Raw genomic sequence first — 13,569 nt, forward strand, 5'->3', positions numbered from 1 at the left:
TAAAATGTGACAATATGAGTCTGCAATATCGACTTTCGAATAGTTAGCAATTTCTGGGGCAATTAATTTGGGATTCTCATTATCTGTAATCCATAACCATTAAAATAATGAATAAATGCTTGTAATATTTAAACTATATATACTCTATTATATTAGGGATGCAACTAACGATTATTTTGCTGATAAATTAATAAATAGGAATAAATGAAGGGTTCTTAAAAGATTTTTTTTACAGAATTAAACCAGGATAGACTAACTTTTGGACATGTGGAGTTCTGAATATTGACTGAAGAACATGTTTTTTTTTTTCTTAAATGCAAAATATACATTTTTTTACAATTTGGGTATAATTGCTGCTCTAAGTGGGTTGCTCTGTCAGCTAAAGGCATGTTTAAGATTCTCTGTAGTCCAGTCAATGATTAATTTATGACTAAATTAGCTGACAATTATTTAAATAATCAATTAATTACAATTAATCTGATTAAATGTTTCAGCCCTACATGAGATTTACCTTCTGATAAGTGACAAAAGATAAAACTATTTTACATTTTTTAGATGTATGTGTATAAGAACATCTGTTGAAGCTTTACTTTTGTAAAATGTGTTATGATTTTCACTATTATTTGAAAGAATTTTTTTTTCAACTGTCTTTAGTATCCCAAATCAGCACCCAGCACTGTCAATTGCTCAACCACTTTCCCACTGGCCAGTAAAACAGTTTAAATCTGTGAATAATCGTCTTTTAGTCGCAGCCGACCCTCGACAAACAACTCGGATTTCGAGAGAGGTTGAAATCGCCTTCAATCGCCTAGGCTCCAATCGGCATAAAATGGGGACATCAGACCCGGGTTGACCCATTAATTTATGGAACACCACTGAGCGCAATCAACATACATCACTACATTGTGGCAATTCCAGTAAACTGACTCAGCACTGGTTTTTAACAAGTTTCTTAAAGACGTACGTATCTGAATCTGTTCGTTTTTTCAGTATGCTTCTTATGGTAAGCTAAAAAGAATGCAGTTCAGTATTTTTTTTTATTGCACAAAGTGTAAATAAAAAAAAGCCTAAAGAAATTGTAATCAAAGGAAGTTCTAAATTAATAAAAGTAGGTTTTAAGCTTTGTACACTACTGTATGTGGAACAACTATTATTGTCTAAAAGTCTGAGCCACTGATGAGGAAGCTCTGAGCCACACTGATTTGTATATAACTCAATGATACTGAATAATCATAAGAAGGCATTACCAGAGGAGCCGCATGAAAGCAGCAATCATTGCTGCTGCAGAAACGTACCTCCTTGTATACAGTAATTACTCTAAAACACCTGAGCTGAAGCATTTAAAACTCATCTCAACATCGCTGTGAGTCACAATGGAAATATAAGAATGAGGAGTTTCTGTGCCTCGTAGCGTTGCAGCGTCCAGGGATGCTTTCTCTGCCTGATGGCCAGCCAAATTCATTTCACACATCCCTCAATTTTTTGTGCTCTCTTTTCTGCACATTTGGTTGTGCGTCAGCACATCTTCAGCTGTGTTTCCACCAATAAAGAGAGCTTCATCGCGAAAGCTATTAGATCTGTGTTGTGTTGCTCCTGCTAAAAGGTACACACAATGCACGGTGTCTCAGACTTAATTGGAAAATGCGCAGGAATATGAGAAAGTTAGATAAAGTGATTCAAAGGTTGGTTTGAGAGTGTTTGGGAAATAAACCTAAATTGCCAAAACTGATTATGAATAAAGGTTGGAAGCAGATAGCATTATAAGGACATCTATAATTTGATCTCTAAATGGTGTGCAAACTTTTTGCACCATGGAAACATTTTTCAGTTTAAATACAGAAACAAGACATTAATTAATGAAACAAAATAAAGCAAAAAAAAATCATAATATAATAAAATTTATAAACAGCTAAGTCTAATTTCAGTTACATTTTTCTTATAGTTTCTGCTTACTACCTCAGATAAAAATCAAAAAAAATTTTTGTTTTTTTTATTCATACGCTGATACAGATCTGATTAAATGTAATTGGAAAAAACTATAATAACAGTACAGTGTTTGGTGGATAAATTAATTTAAATAGGCTCTAAATGTAAATATTTAGCAGTCAACTAAATGAAAGAGGACTGCACTGTATATACTTCAGAAGAAAAGGTTTTCTGATATAACTTATTAAAGTTTTTTAATCTTAAAATTAAATGGTTAATTTCCTATCTTAGGCAAAATTCTCAGAAACCTTAAAGCAGAAACATGTGCACCAATATTAGAAGGTGGTTTTCAATTATTGAACGTTTTTTTATCAGGATGCCCTTTGAATTAAAATTTGTCTTTTGCAAGGGAGGCCTGGTCAGCTGTCACAGCAGCCCAGAACATCTGACAATGATACAGAATTTAAAAAAGGAAAGCTGCCTGTATGGAAAATTGCAGCATTATAGCTACATTCTCCAGTTTAAAATTCAACCAGGGGAATAATTTGAATCCCTTTATTCTCCCTCAATGGGGAAATTCACTATCTACATTTTAACCCATCCCCTTGGGGAGCAGTGGGCTGCCATTGTGTGGAGAGCAGCATGGGGTTAAGAGTCTTGCCCAAGAACCCAGAGTGCAGGCAGTGGGAATTGAACCGGGTACTTGCAACCTTCTCAAAGCACAAGCGCACTGCTCTAACTACTAGGCCCTCACTCGGCCACTAAAATGCTTGTCTTGAAATTCCTTTAATCACCAAGGTAACCTTATATGAAAAATTAGATCTCCCAAATTCTTTTTGAGTCTAAAGACTTTGAAAAGAAGCCACTGTAATGAACAGGAACTTTACCCAGTTGTTATTGGAGACAGAAGGCAACATAGATAAGGAAGAAGTATTCCCAGCAACGCTTTCTAAATGAATGTAAGCCCATGGGAGGCCGGCAAACAGAGCATAAAGATATCTTTGATTCACGTCAGCCTAGTGTGAAAAAGTGATGATTATTGACGACAGATTTAATGATTTTAAAAAGGCTGAACAAGTAAGAAATAAGACGTATATGCTCACATTTCCCATTAAAGTATTACCTTTAGATCCATGTGATAATGTCTCTTTTTTTATTGTGCAGGTTTAGATTAACATTCAAACAAAGTGAAACTTACAGGTTTAAAAACACACACAGTTTCTCTGATGTGACCTTCAGCATATGCAGGCTGGCATTCAATTACCGCCCTGTCAGTGGCCCATCCAGCCCAGCGGCTGTACGTCCTTGAGATTCTCTCTGCAGCCTCTGTTCAGTCTATATTCCTTTACATCCTCTACATCAGGAGCTCTCACCGGCAAAGAGCTTCACTCATATCCCATCGCCTCCAAACGCTGCATGTAATCAAACAGCATTAATGATTTTAAAGTATTCTATATAAACTCTTTGGATGCATCCAGCAATGGAGGCTAATGCTCTGAATTCTGTCCAGGCTTCGGCTAAATCTTAAGTTTTAGTCTAAGGCCCAGTCCCATTTCTCTCACTTGGTTCTGAGAACACTCACACACAGTGAGCTCCCTCCATAGTGAAGTACACTTAGTGAGGGAAGTGAAGGGAAGATTTTCTCCCTAAGAAATGGAACACCACTAGTTGTAAAATTACATCCGAGCCCAGTAGATGGCGGGAATAAATAGCCTGTACACTTCAGTGATGTGTTCACCTATGTCATGCGCAAACACAACCTGAGTCTCAACCTTCTGCATGGAAACTCTGCCATACTCATAACTTTTCACCAAACACATGCATAATATTGAACAACAAATATATAACAAAATGTAAAAAGTCAATTTATGAGCCAGCATGGATATAAAAAACTGGATTGCTTTGTCATTATGGTAATCATGGTAATATAATTAGCTACGATAATTTTTGATAAACTAAGATACAAAGAATACAAATCAATTATAGAGTGCATCCCCTATGGATTCCAACAATTATTAAAATGATCAAAATTTACTCCTACTTTGACCACCGACTTGTTTCTCAACGGACTGAATTCTCTTGGCACCAAATAAAATAACAAAGACATATGCAACACATTTTAACAATCCAAATTCCTCCAACCAAGAGGCAAAATTCTACTGGAACTTTTATTAGAATAGACAGGAGCAAATCATGGTCACTACCTCTGCAATACCCCATTAACACTAAAATCTTCTTTATAACATCTATCCTAGAAATAATGAAAACCAAGCCCACCTTGGTCATAATCATCATACTTTATGTTAAAAAGAAACTCTCAGGAGATTTGTGTATTATGAAAAACAGCGATTTTACAATATTCATGTTTTAACACAACAGTAAGGAATTAAGTTGTATTTACGTCTAACTAAGATTTCCCAACATATATTTTTTTTAATGCATAGTTAATTGTAAAAATGTACTTATATTTGTGCAGTTCTTTTCAACAGCCGGACGGCGTTTTTTCTTTCACTGAATGAGTTCTGGGAAGCCACTCTTTTCTGAAGTCAGCTCCTGACCTCACTCGGTCTGAAGGGATCATTTTAAGGGCTGGAGGCCACTTCCCCTTAGCTCTTAAAATTATTAGGACACACTAACCTTACCTGTGAATAAGCAAAACAGAGTGCTAGGGTCCAAAATGGGTGCAAGTGAGAGAAATGGGACTGGGCCTTACTGTGAAATACTGTTCAGTTTCCATTTATTTTACAGTATTGGATCTTCTTGGAACATTTCACACCCCTCCACCCTAACTAAAACTGTAATGAAAAATTTTTTAAACCACAAAAATGTAAAAATTTCAATTAAAATAACAGCTTAACAGTAAAGGGCTATTGTAGTGAAGAGCCCATTGACTGTCAGAGAAGCGTAGAGGTGGCACTTCCATGATGCCCATACTGTTTGATACAGTTATCAAAACAAATACAATTTAATTAAGAATATTCATTCTGTTTTATAGTCAATTTCTATGGAATATAATCCATATATAATAAGGTTTTAAAATGTCTGAAAATACATGCTTTTCTTCAAGACAGAGAGATAAAAAAAAAACGATAGTGTCTGACAGATCTTTGTTGCCATTTAGGACAATTTATTGCTGAAACAATTAATTGAGGAAATAATTAGCCGATTGCTCGATAAGGTAAACAATCCATACTTGAAGCCCAATCACTCACTCTGACAGACTCATTCCAGCACTGACTGCTTAACTGCTGCCAAACAGAAAGGTCCTATTACCTCTGTGTGTTTCACTTTTGTATCTGAGCTGTTTGCACTACGGTTGATTTATCTCCTGCTCACTCAATTGTTACCTTTTTCTAATTCATGAGTAAAGTTGTAGTAATTTTAGTAAACTCTGAAGATACATGCATCAAAAATATTTTTCTGCAGAATTTATTGTTTGATTTAAAAAGATGAATTCTGATCATATATAGTAATTATGATATAAGTTCTGCATCTCAGAAGTATAGAGAAAAGCCAGAGGATTTCTAAGTTGTATTTTAGTCTACATTTTACTCCAGTATTTGTGCCCATTTCACTTTTTCACATTTATCATGTTTTTAAAATACATTTCCGTTTATTTTATCAGTCTCTTACGAGACGACCTATTATTTTTCCCAACAGAAATGTAAAGGTATTAAGGTATTAAGTCCTTTTTTAATCTTATACCCCTGTTAAAATCAAGAAGACAGAGGGGAGGTAAATAATAAGTTCGGACAAAGAGTCTAAATATGCCGCTGAACTTAGCTGACGTTTAGATTAATTCCTATATATGTGATGAAATGATTCAGCCAAGGACCTCACTGAAATCCAGTTAAAATTAAATCTAGTTAGATATTAAAACTAATATTAGATGCTCTTTGTCCAACATACCTGAAATTATTAGTTGTGCAAAGAATAATCAGAAAATATGTTCAAAACTAGTTGACTGTAATTGCAGCCAAAGGTGATGCTACAAAATATTAATTCAATTGTGCTGAATAAGGATGTATGCTAAACTTTTCAGATTTTAATTTGTAAACCGTTTATTTACCTGATAACTAGGCACTATTGGACTTTGAGGTTGTATGATGACAAAATATGAAATATTCCAAGACATTGGAAGACATATTTTAATGCAATGCAAAGGATAAATCAATATAAAGGCATCTCTCAGCAAGCATTAAGTATGGTGGAAGACCTGTGATGCAGTGGGCCTATTTCTCTCCTGAAGAGAAATGCTTCTGTGATGGATCATTATCTAGCTTTACAAAATCAAGAGCTCACATCAAACCTAATGTGGAAGAGAGAGAGGGCAATAATGATAATATTTAAAGGACCTTTCAAGAAACCCAAGGACGCTGTACATATAAAGTGAAAAAAGGGGGAACGATAGAAATAAAATAAAAAAAGCAGTCAGTGTTGCACAGCTCTGTGATTAGACAAAATTTCACTCAAAAACACAAAACATATTCAACTTCTTTACTATCTTTTATTAACAACATAACATTACCATAACTACCAAATCAGCCTGTATTGTGACAAACATTTAAGTCTTTAAAGGATAATAAATTAATGCTTTAGTTTCAGCTTCTATTATTTGTTGAAGCTTCTCTTTGATGTGAGGTAGCAGCGTTAGTTTCTCTCTGTTTGATCTTCATCTGACTTCATGCTAAAACTGACACTTAAATATATACATTAAGGCTCTGTCCTGCTGTAAACAACTTCCACACTGAAGATTGCTGTTAGAGCGATCCTCTGGCACATAATCATTATTCATCCATCCATTTTCCATCACGCTTATCCCTGGTGGGGTCACGAGGGGTACTGGTACTGGTTAAACCCGTAACCTTCTTGCTGCAAGGCAGCAGTGTTGCCCCCTCCTCCCCTTTGTAACCTATTATTCATTCAATAATCAGAAAAGTTTTTTTTTTTTGTTTTATTCTCTACTGACTGAGCAGCATCAAGTGTAAACTTGTCTAAATGCAACTGATTAGATGAGGGTTGCATGCTGGTTCATAAGTCGTCATATGCTGGTTATTAGACATTGTGTGTTAGTTTAATGATTGTTATAGCTTAAACTTGCAATGCATTATATTTTAGTCACCAAAGAGAGCTAACAGCACAGCAGACTCCAGATTACAGAGGCCTGTAACTGGCAGAACACATTTCAACTTGAAAAAAAGGCAGTTTCATTAAATCTGCGCTGTTTCACTGCAGAATCTGTGCTGGCTGGTATGAACAAAGTGGATTAACTCTGTCACAGGATAATGCAGATTAAACTGGTAAACACAATCACTAAGTGGTGCATATGGTCTGCTGGGGCCCAGTAAAGGCAGAAGAACTGGACAGAAATATTTGGGTTTTAATTTCAGTGTGAACAGTTGGAAAGGTAATGCCTGCAGGTCACGCTACACTTTTAGTTCAATGCTGCAGGAGAAGGATGTGGAACATCATCAAAGACAGTAACAGTGATCCCACTTAGGTTTATAATACCTCCATGTCCTTAGTGCTGGTTTTTCAGTAAAAATCTGCCGTGATCATGCAAATGATATTGCTAATGAAAGCATTAAGTTATTCAGCTGGAAACGTCAGCATGTCTCCTGATCCCCGGAGCGATCTTCCCTCTGGGTGATGGTCGACAGTCACGCTCACTCTGACGGCGGAGATGCAGCCGGCTCGATACGAGCGGGGGTGGCAGCGGGAGAAAATCCATTCTGAGAGTGAGCGTTTTGCTGAGACAGGTACACCGACCTTTGAGTCATCTGATAGGTCAACGCTTTGCAGTGCTTGCCAGCACATTGGTGGCATGATGCCAGGCTTGGTGGTGCTAATAGTAAAGCTCATCTGAGCAGCGCCCAGCTATGATCAATGGAGCCTCTTGGCAGCTCATTTATTGTACAGTATGGCACAGCCACGAACTATTCACCAAAAGATGCATGTGACAGATGACGACAGCAGGCTGAGTTGACGGCAGGCTGATGAAAGGTAGAGTTTTTAGTCGACTGTGTTAGACTCTACAACACAGGTCCACACAGCATACACAAAATGTATTTTTAAGATATTGAAGCTTTTATTTTGTGTATGATCATTTTATTTTGAAATTGTTTATTTATTACTTAAATGCTGGGCGGCATGCTAATGAAGTGTGTAGCATTATTGCCTCACATTAGAAGCTGGGTTAAAACCCCAGGCTATTTCTGCATGTTCTCCATGTGCATGCATAGTTTCTCTCTGGGTACTCTGGCTTCCTCCTATCATCCAAAAACATTTCTTTAAGATCGATTGATGTATTGAAAATGTAACCTGGCCAACAAGACTTTTTTAGACCATTTACATGGTGTATCAGTCTGGACAGAGGCGAGTAGAGTCTAATTTCATGGCCAGGCTATCATGGTTGTGTTTCTCTGTGCTGCCCTGTGATGGACAGATCACCTATACCCCTTTGTTGCCCAAAGACTGCTGGAGATATGCACCAGCTCCTGAAACTCAAAATGGTTGGAGATGGATGGCTGGACTTAAATAGCCATGGACATTTACAGCATGGGTTAAATGGACAGGGTTGTAAAAAAAAAAAAAAAAAAAAAAATCCGCCTTGCATTGATAAAAAAAGGTTTAATGTCAGACAAAACTAATTGTAAGAATTACAAAAAGCAGTTCTTAATTCCTGATAATTATTATATTAAAGTAGGAACAATAAAATCGAACTTTTCTTTAAAAAAAAAGTAGTTTCTATTCTAATTATTTCTCGAGTAGATTTTTTTAATCTGTTGTTGAAGTTGCAGTATTATTTGTAGAGTTTCATGTGAACTACTTTTTCTAATGGGTTCTGGTTAAGGGATTTATTTTTCTAAGGGCTTGCTGGAATCAGCCTGGGTTTGGCTTATAAGATGAAAGGAGAAAAAAACAAAGGTAACCACAGCCGATCCAGGATTTGACAAGAGATCATTTATGTTTTCCATAGGCCCGCGTTGATTTGGTTAATTTTTTCCTTTTATAAATAAAATCATTATTTGAAAACTGCCTTTGGGGTTAAACGATTTGTCTTTGTCTTATTCAGACCGATGATATGGCATGGTCTTGTGGGACCAAAAAAATCTAAAGCATAATAAATCTGTAAGGGGGAATTACTTTTTTCACAGCACCGTACACTGCACAAAGCAGAGGACTGTTGTAATAAAAGTACTGTTTTTCTCCTACCAGGTGCCCACGGAGTGAGAGAGGAGCCCAGGTTTGTGACGGCGCGCGCTGGAGAGAGCGTGATCCTGGGGTGTGACGTGTCCCCTCCCCTGGATGGCCAGGAGCCCCCCTATGTGGTGGAGTGGTTTAAGTTTGGAGTGCCTATCCCCGTCTTCATCAACTTCCGCTACTACCCTCCTCATGTGGACCCAGAGTACACTGGTAAGACAGGGCAGCCTAATCAACCTTTGAGAATATAAAAAAAAAAAAAAAACCTTGTGTGAAGATTTTTTTATGTCCAACTGCTTCTGAATTGATGTTGACCTTGGAATAAATGAGGATCAAGTTATTTTTTTTTAGCAGAGAAGCTCAGTAAATCCAAAAGAAAAAAAAAATGGACCACCTGCTTTTTTTCCTTCAGAAGGATTACATGCCTTGCAAAAATATTCATACACATGTGCGTTTTTCTGATTATTGATATGCAACAACCGAAAATCACAAGGTACATTATGTTATTGGGGCGCAGGTGATGAATTAACACAATGTTAGAGAATAATTGCGAAGTGAAAGCTATTTATTTATTTTTTCCATTTTCTTGCAGGTACAGCATGCATTTGTATACCCCTTTCTTTTCTCAAATAATCCTAAAGAATTGAGGGCATTCAATTTCTGTTAGAAGTTAGCGTGCCTCAAATTCAAACCTTTTATTGTGATTTGCAGTTGATAAGCCATTGTAAAATGTTCTACATTTCTGTTTGTTTGATATTGAAAACGTTGTGTCCGATTTCCTTTAGCATTACAAACATCCACTACTATGAATAGGTCTTTCATATAAAGTTCCATGGAAAAAATAGACATTAAGGTTTGGGGTTCTACCGTAAGAAAATGTTAGAAGGATTGGAGGATATGAATACTTTTCAGAAGTAGTATTGTTCTGATTCTACTACATGTTAAGGAAGTATGATTTATCTAATGCAGAATCGCCAGCCTTTCTCTGGTTTAAATGCACATTCCTCCCTTTGTCAATACACCTTCTTGTTTCTCTTAGACAACATAGATGCTAAGGTGGAGCTAACAAAGCTCCACCTTAGGTCACAACACCAACTTTTCCCCAGCTCAACTAGCTTTTCTTATTTGGTTTGATATTTTTTGTTTACATGATGTATAGAAATAACAATTATAATGACATTTGATAACAGTTTTCATGGCTATGATGTACCAGTGAAAATCTTTGCAGACAATATTCAGTCATTCTTTTAAAATTGAATATTCAACATGACCTCTAACACCAGGTCAACTCTAAGCTGTTAACATCCAGAGGTTCTATTCTTCTTTCTTTATGTTATATAACTAGTATTTCCATCTTCCAGTTCTCAACTGACTGTATTATATGAAAATTTCACATTTGCATATGAAAAGGGTCTTAAAACAACATTCAGACCATAAATCAGTGTAAAACCCCCGCTGGCTGCTCTCTGGCATCTTTATACGATTTACACTATTAGGCTGTGTATCTTCCATGTTTTTAGCTGTTTGTGTGGAATAGAAAGGAAGATATACGCTCTAAGCAGATTGAGGGTAAATACGATCTAAATTTAGTAGGAGGGATTCAGGCTTAAACAAGCCATGCAACCGGCTCCATGTTTAAATCATATCATTTGCTCCCTGGGACATCTGTGTCTAACAAAAACCGAAACCTGTACCTTTAAAGCAGAGGTTAGGCAAGAGACAAACCCAAACATTTAATTCAGAACTCATCAAAGTCTTTCTTTTTTATTTTTGTTTTCTTGTATTTTTTTTTCTCTTCTTAGCATGAAATAAGGTGCATTGCTTGAAAATATGGAGTATTTCTTCAGCGACAATGCAGTGTTTATATAATGAGTTTCTCCTCTGCTTTGTTGCAAATCCCATTAGCCGGTGAGAGCAAAACAATGCCTAACTAATATTAAATAGATTGCATATATACTTATCTTTTGTCACAGAACAGCACCTAAGCTTCTGCTGCTTATGTATAGCATCAAGATGAATCACTGAAAAGGGAATATCATGGCTGGACTTAAAACTCCGTCTATGTATGTATGAACATGGTATCCCTGCCTGTAGAGAGGCATCTGCTGCATCTGAGTGAACAGAGGGGAAATAACTGGGTCTCAGCAGTTTACTACTGCATTGTATTTATATGGCTTCCCACACACTCGAGTGAAAATACAGCACATATACGGCCAGTGGAGTGGACTGAAAACGTCTACAACAAGGAGAGAGAATATGTACAGAACTGATCCTGTGCAGCCAGTTATTAGAATACAGGATGAGCAGTTGTGTTAATGGGTATCCCTGTATACTAGGGCTGAAACAATAATTGGATTTAGTGATTAATCAACTAATTTAGTAATATATTAATCATTAACTGGAGTGTAGACACCCTAAAACATGCTTTCAGCTGACAGAGAAACCCGCTTTGAGCAGCAATTATATTATATATATATGTAAAGAATATAAGTAAACATTTTGCATTTAAGACATAAATTGTTTCCATCTGTCAATATGCTCTATCCAGAACTCATCAAGTGGAAAAGTTTTGGATTCACCAGGTTCAATTTTACAAAAAGCTTTTTTTAAGGAACCTGGCTTGGCTATCTGATTATTAATTGAAAAAATTATCAACAGAATAATCGATATGCAAAATAATCGTTAGCTGCAGCGCTACTGTATAGCTTTTCATATTTTGTTGGAGTAGTCTCACTTTAAAATAAAAGATAAGTTATGGAAGAATACCACACATGAGTTTCCAAGGTTATGAATAGATTAATATTATATTAACAACTTTGATTACAAGGAAGGCTTGATAAAACTTTGATAAGTTTGATAAAACTACATTTTTTAAATTGTAGTCGAATTAAGTGGCCACACAGTGTCACAGTTTGTAGCACTGCTGCCTTGCAGCAAGAAGGTCCTGGGTTTGATTCCCGTCCTGGGGTTCTTCTGCATGAAGTTTGCATGTTCTTACTGCGCCTTCATGGCTTCTCTCCAGGTACTCCGGCTTCCTCCCACAGTCCAAAAACATGACTGTTAGGTTAATTGGCTTCTCTATTTGATCCTTAGGTGTTTGTGCTTGGTTGTATGTCTCTGTGTTGCTCTACGACAGACTAGAGACCTGTCCAGGGTGTGCCTCACCTTTCATCCATAAAGATAGGAAACTGACCTCTCCACGACCCTGTTGGAATATGCAGGAGAAGATGGATGGTTGAATTAGACCATCAGGAGTTTTCAATATCTACCAAGCAATTCTAAACTTTAAGATCACCATGATGTTGGCTGGAATTTTAGTTCTGTCAACATTTACTTAGCATTCCGTACCTCTTTTTTTTAAAAAGGAAACAAACTACAAATGTATTAAACTTTTCTGATGTTTATAGTGACCTGAAAGCACATCCTCCTTCCTGTTTTCAAGAAGCAGCATATTTTACCACAGGCGGATTCCTTTTCTGCTCTCATGCCACCTCACAGCCTGCTACAGTCAGAACATTAGATGTTCACCTCTTTCATACAGGCTTCAAATTAATTGTGTATGTTATTGTTTTTTTTGTTGTTGTCTCTTTTGGGTCATTTAGATTGTTAACTTAGATTGTTTCAACAAGATTTCCAAGATGGACATACCACCAACTGCCATCAAGGCAATTTTTATAAATGTTGTTTTCACCAAAACATAAAATTTGCATGTAGATGAAAGGTACAAATGTGTCAATAAATCTCAGTTTTACAAAATGTTAAATGCTAAGCAACAGTTGAACATAATGACAATAAGCCTTTTTCTCAAAGAGGCAGATAGCTTGGTTTTGTACGATTTTAAGTGTCACTATAGATACAAGAAAACATGTTTTCAATGTCAAATCATGAAAATACGTTATTTCTTTTAAGAAGTTTGACATTCAGTAGTGTTACTAGGCTCGGCGGGCCATGGCTGCATTTTCCAGCTCCAAATCTTGTTCCTTAGCTATAAGCCCTCAATATTAATTCAGTTTTTAACATACCAACTCCTGAAGGAAATCTATGGTTCTTTATTGGCTATAAATATGTTATCCTTATCGGTTAAATGGTAACTCAGTTGACCTGCTTTTTCATCTTTGATTTGAGATATTTGGGTTTACTTTGAAAACAGAGCCTTAAAGCATTTCACCACATGGGGAGGTTTTGGTCAGGTTATTCAGGATTATAAAATTATAATTATAAAGGAAGAGATTAAATAAAAAATTCGTAAAAGCATAATTATAAAAAGCGCATTGTTAGTATTTTTGTCGGATTGCAGAAATTATTTCTGAAAAATGCTTTTATTTGAGTATTAGTGAGCTTGACTCTCTTCTTAAACGTCTGAACCTTCTCCATCATTTGTAGTTATGGTAGAAAGAACATTTGGTATGCCACATCGTTCAATTTTTCAAACTTTTGTTC

General features: G+C 36.3%; 1 protein-coding gene across 5 annotated transcripts in view; it reads left to right on the plus strand.

The window, feature by feature from the left end:
• The window catches only part of igsf9ba (immunoglobulin superfamily, member 9Ba), a 102,266-nt gene that overhangs the window by 13,434 nt on the left and 75,263 nt on the right, over window positions 1-13,569 (plus strand). For all 5 annotated transcript variants that reach the window (XM_038303350.1, XM_038303351.1, XM_038303355.1 and 2 more), the window contains exon 2: window positions 9,145-9,342. In XM_038303350.1, coding sequence (XP_038159278.1) covers window positions 9,145-9,342 — 198 coding nt within the window. The remainder of the gene's footprint in view (window positions 1-9,144; window positions 9,343-13,569) is intronic.

Source organism: Cyprinodon tularosa, unplaced genomic scaffold (assembly GCF_016077235.1).
Source record: "Cyprinodon tularosa strain WSP-4 unplaced genomic scaffold, ASM1607723v1 ctg51, whole genome shotgun sequence".
Taxonomy (NCBI): Eukaryota; Metazoa; Chordata; class Actinopteri; order Cyprinodontiformes; family Cyprinodontidae; genus Cyprinodon; species Cyprinodon tularosa.